Source organism: Antrostomus carolinensis, unplaced genomic scaffold (genome assembly GCF_000700745.2).
Source record: "Antrostomus carolinensis isolate BGI_N321 unplaced genomic scaffold, ASM70074v2 scaffold19755, whole genome shotgun sequence".
NCBI lineage: Eukaryota > Metazoa > Chordata > Aves > Caprimulgiformes > Caprimulgidae > Antrostomus > Antrostomus carolinensis.
Window position 1 is genome coordinate 2,013 of NW_010314586.1, and position 5,290 is coordinate 7,302.

At 50.3% G+C, this 5,290-nt stretch overlaps 1 protein-coding gene across 1 annotated transcript in view; it reads right to left on the bottom strand.

The window, feature by feature from the left end:
- Positions 1–5,290, bottom strand: part of HADHA (hydroxyacyl-CoA dehydrogenase trifunctional multienzyme complex subunit alpha) — a gene marked incomplete at both ends in the record, with an annotated part of 16,810 nt that overhangs the window by 1,388 nt on the left and 10,132 nt on the right. Inside the window, 4 exons of the mRNA XM_010167699.1 lie at positions 2,045–2,131; positions 3,353–3,524; positions 4,501–4,635; positions 4,922–5,031. Coding sequence (XP_010166001.1) covers positions 2,045–2,131; positions 3,353–3,524; positions 4,501–4,635; positions 4,922–5,031 — 504 coding nt within the window. The remainder of the gene's footprint in view (positions 1–2,044; positions 2,132–3,352; positions 3,525–4,500; positions 4,636–4,921; positions 5,032–5,290) is intronic.

The following is a 5,290-nucleotide window of genomic DNA, read 5'->3' on the forward strand; positions in this document are numbered from 1 at the left end:
CCTGCTGCTGGCAGGGGGGTTGGAACTGGATGAGCTTGAAGGTCCCTTCCAACTCCAACCACTCTGTGATTCTATGACCAAGAGCACTGCTGAGCTCTCTCTGTACTTGTTAATAATCTGGCAGCAAAACTTGTCTGGGAATCCTTGCCAAGCTCAGTCCCCAGATGCAATTTTGGGCAGTGTGTGATCTGCAGGTACTACCCGAGCTGGCACAGGAGCCACATGCCTGGGTGATACTTCTGGACTTTGAGAATGAACCAGCAGCTAGAGAGACAGATGTTGAGCAGACATTCCTTGCGTCTGCTTGTGAATGTTTTGTTTCTATTTTTTGGTGATGAAGTGAATTTAAGGACAAGAAGGCACATTTCCAGCAATTAATTACAGAGGAGAGTGCAGCCTTCCTCTGGGAACAGCGTTCAGCTGGAGATTACTCCGCTGTGTGCCTCAATTTCTTAACACCACCGTGTAATCAGCGTGTCACCTTCAGGCCTCCTGGAAGCTACACTTGGCACTAAGATCTGTGTAAGTCAGAGGCACCTTGTAGGAGAGTTGCAGGCTGCAAAACTAATTAAAGAAAAGACACTAATTAAAGAAAAGACACTAATTAGTTAACGATTTCCTATTAGTTTCCCCAGAAAGAGCCATTACACAGGCAATTTATACAGCGAGAGGATGTTATTTGCAAGTACGGACAAATACGACTCAGTTTGCATTTCCGATGCAATTAAGGTCTGACAGCAAACGAGGAAGAGGCTGACGAAGGTCACAGCAACCTCCAACAGTGGGGACACATGTTTCTCTACAACCTTTGCAGATGTCCACTGAACTTCTGCAAAGTAGAGGTCACATTCTGGCTGGGGAAGTACTTGAGATCCTTGTAGGAGCTCAGGGAACCAGCCAAGGGTACCCTGTGCTTTTGAATTTGTGTAACGTTTTCCAATTGAGCTCCAGAGCTTCCCTCTCCTGCTCCCCAAGCTGCTACTGCCTCCTCAACCCACCTGGCTTGGAGAGGGAGATGGGATTGTCTCACAAGGGAACTGCTTGCTCCTTCCTTCATCTTCTGCAGCAAAAGCAAAGCAAATTCCTCAAAGGAGGAAATTTTTGCCCATTTTTATATCAAGGCTGCCCTAGACTGATGCTCAGACCTCAGGAGGTGACTCCTGGTCACATAGATCCCTCACGCTACTTCAGTGCCATGTCTGGTCTCCTGTTGCTGCTCCCTGAAGTTCTCCTGTAGAGCCTGTGTGAGATCTGCCAGCCCCACACTAGCAGGTATCACAGGTACCCTTGGAAGTCACAGATGACAAGGAAAACCAGTGCACAGCTGAATCCTCCCAGTCCAGCACGTTCCCACCCCTCAGGTGGTGACTCCAGGGCAGGCTGCACCACGTCAAGCAGTGCTCCTACTCACCTGCACTTGCCTGGGCTAAGGGATGAGGACACAGCTACTTTATATGCTGTTTAGACTTAGGGATGAAGAAGTCCTCTGCTCCAAACCTCTGCCACAAGCTGCTCTGTTGCTCTTGGTATCCTGTTCACATGGATCGTTTGGAGCCAGAGGGAAAACCCCACCAGCCCCTCAGGAGCTGACCCCATGGCTGCAGTTTCAGCACCTTTGTGTTCAGCTTCCAGCCACTGACTTTTCTTCCCTTTTTGTTCCTAGATTAGTGCCTTCTCCAAGAAAAAATTTCTCATCATGGCAAATCATTCCTATGTCTAATCAGTTTATCAAAATGCCTGAAGTCTCCTTGGCTGGAATTCTCTCAGCTTTTGTCCTTCCACAGCTTCTCTGTATTAATGTCAGAGCACTGATCTTACTGCACCCTGCCTTGCCAACACCACACCTGGGGTGAGTCCACCTTCACCCCCTTCCTACCCCCATAAGGACCACAAGCTCTGCACTGGGAGTGGAGGATGAGCTGGTTCATGTTCTGAGGAGGAAGCAGAAGATCCCAGTGCTCACCTACATCCAAGTCAGTTCATCACTAACAGGCAGCTCAGCATGGAGCAGACTCACAGCAGGCACGTGGTGCTGGGTACTCACCTTCTCTGGCCTCTTGCTAACAGCAGCAATTTGGCTGATTGGGAGGGCAGATGTGTTACTGGCGAAGACACAGTGAGGAGGGATGATCTGTGGAAGAGAGAGTGTAAGTAACACAGGCTGCAGAGTCAGATCCAGAGCGTGATGTGCAGAGCCCTGAGAGAACAGTACCAGCAGCTGGTCACCCTGACAAACAAGGCAAGCCTGATTTTCCCTGTCAGGGCAGATAGCATTAGAAACTAATTCTGATTTGCTCTGTGCAAGTCCCTTGGAGGAGGGTGGAGAGAGGTGGGGGTGGGTCTGTTCAACCAAGGCCCAAGGGACAGGACAAGAGGAAATGGGCTGAAGTTGTGGCCAGGGCAGTTGAGATGGGATGTGAGGAAGAATTTCTTTGCTGCACGGGTTCTGAGGCATTGGAAGGGGTTGCCCAGGGCAGTGGTGGAGTCCCCATCCCTGGAGGGATTGAAGAGTCGTGTAGACACAGTGCTGAAGGACATGGGTTAGTCATAGGGGACTGGTCAGTGTTGGGTTCATGGTTGGACTCCATGAGCTTCCAGGGCTTTTCCAATCCAGGCCATCCTGGGACTCTGTGTAAAGCAGCAGCCCAAGTCAGCCAGATCTGACTTCCCCTGAACTCTCCCCAGGTCTGCAGTATCAGTCTCAGAGCCCCCATGTTTCTGTCAGACCATTGCAACCACATTAGACACTGTGGGGAGGGACTTCAGAAAGGTGCACACACCACCTCCTTTACCATACAGTTTTTTCCCCAAGTGTGCTCTTGAACAGAAAAGAGCAATGGCAGCAAGTCAGTGATACTAAGTGAAGGGCTGTAAGTTGTGGAGATACCAAAAGACATCACTGTCATATCAATGTGCTCAGAGAAAGGGAAGATTTTTTGGAGTGGCTCCCAGGAGTCAGGGAATGTCAGAACTGCCCCGTTCAGCTAAGAACCTTCAGAGAGGGTGTGGAGTCTCCATCTCTGGAGATGTTAAAACCCACCTGGACAAAAAAAAATGTAGGGAACCTGTTTTGGCAGGGGGGTTGGACTGGATGATCTCCTGAGGTCCCTGCCAACCCCACCAGTCTGGGATTCTGTGAAGAACTATGGACTCCTTATTGAAGAGTGAATATCCCTAGTGAACAGGAAGGCTGCCCTTGGCACTAACCCACGTCCTGACGTGAATAACTTGCACCAAGCACCAAAGGGCAGCACAAAGGAGATGTGACAAACCCAGCAGGGCAGGACACTCTGAGTCTGTCCACTGTACAGGGGGTGACATCTAGCACAAGATGCTCAGAACCGATACTCACGGCCTCCACTTCCTTCAGCACTTTGTGCTTGATGTTAATGTCCTCGAACACAGCCTCGATCACCATGTCTGCCTTCTCAAAGCCCTTGTAGTCCAGCTGGCCCGTCAGGTAGCTGAGAATGGAGTCCCTCTCAAAAGAGGTCAGGCTCTTCTTCTTCACTTTGCCGTTCAGCCTAGGGAAGGACAGCTCTGTCACAGCTCCTGGCCAGCCCAGACTGCTAGAGGTGCACTGCAACACCAAGGGCATCCCTCCCTCCTGGAGCTGGGACCCAAAACTCCACCACCAATCCAGCAGGACTGTTACTCTGCCTACTATCCCCTCCTTCCATCTGGAAAAAGGAGAACCCTGCTGACACAACTCAGCACTGACTCTGAAGGTCAACTGCTGACATTCCTGACAATGCACAATGTTTGAAGGGCAGAGACACAGTGGTCCACATCAGCAGATCTGTTTGCATCTGGCACCCCCGGATCCTTTTACTTTCTAAGTTGGCTGTGCAGGGTCTTGTCAGGGCACTTTGGTACAAAAGGTGAAAGACTGAAGTGAAGGCCAGTCAGGGTGCTGTAGATTTAGAAAGGACATCCCTCCCTCCTGGAGCTGGGACCCAAAACACCATCTCCAATCCAGCAGGATTGTTACTCTGCCTACTATCCCCTCCTTCCATCTGGAAAAAGGGAGAACCCTGCTCACACAACTCAGCATTGACTCTGAAGGTCAACTGCTGACATTCCTGACAACGCACAGCTGAGCACTATTGCTGCTGAGCCAGGACAACAGGGGAAAGAAATCCAGCTTTTCAGAAGTCTGACCCAATGCCTCCCCTGACACGGGCCTCTAGGCAGCCAGGATTACTCCCTCCCCCCTTAGCTCGATAAGCTACTGCTAAATCTAAAAGCTAAAGCAATCACCTGTTAGGTTGTCTACCTACCTAAGGAGCTAAGGCTGAACAGACTGGGCCTATTTCGTAGCAATATCCCAGCACACTGCATAGGGCAACCTTAAAAGAAAGCATTTCTGTGACATCTGATGGCAGAAGACTCTAGAGGAACAGAGGTGTCAGGAGTTCCTGACTGCTTGGAAAGCAGAGGTGGATTTTGACTAAAGGAAGGCCCAGCCCAACCTGAGCAAATTCCTGTTAACTCACGTACCCCTTGAAGACCTGCTGCTGTCCTCTGTCCAAGCCTTGCTGTGTTGTGTCCTTCAGAATGGTCTTCAGTCCCTTATCCACTGAGACCTGCGCGATCCCAGCTCCCATGAGCCCTGCTCCCAGCACCGCCAAGGTTCTGCACAGAAAAGGGACAAGAGGGGACACATTAAAAGCTAGAAACAGCTTAAATTCCATTGCTGCCATCAGACTTGCACAGATCCTGTCCACCCAGGTGCTAGTTCTGGTGAGGTCATGCAAGAACTTGTTGGTGAGACCTCCAAACTGCAGAGGATTGACCTTCTGGAGGCTGGAAATCTCTCTGCTCTGCTATTTTGCTTTTCAGGACTCTAGTCCACTCAGTCCCAAGAGATTTCAGCAGAGGTTCTCCAACTGCTCCACAAGCATCCCACAATTGCACTTACTTGACCTCTCGCTGAGGTGTTCCAAACTTGTTCTTCTTGCAGCGCACTTGCCCGTGGTAAAGTCCTATCAGCGCCTTGGACTCGTTAGTCATTGCAAGGTGGCCAAAGTTCTAGAAGAACAGAAAAAGGGAAGCAGAGATTTTGGTGCTTAACAGATGTGTCATTTCCAGCACGTGGCAAGGGGAGAGCACAACCACCCGTGGAATTGCACAGACCAGTCGTCTGGTTAGTACAGAAGAATGGACAGGGCACACAAGATAGAAGGAAGAAATTCTTCACAATTTCTGGCCCAGAGAGGTGGTAGAAGCTCCATCCTTGGAAACATTCAAGGTCAGGTTGGATGGGGCTCTAAGCAACCTGATCTGGTTG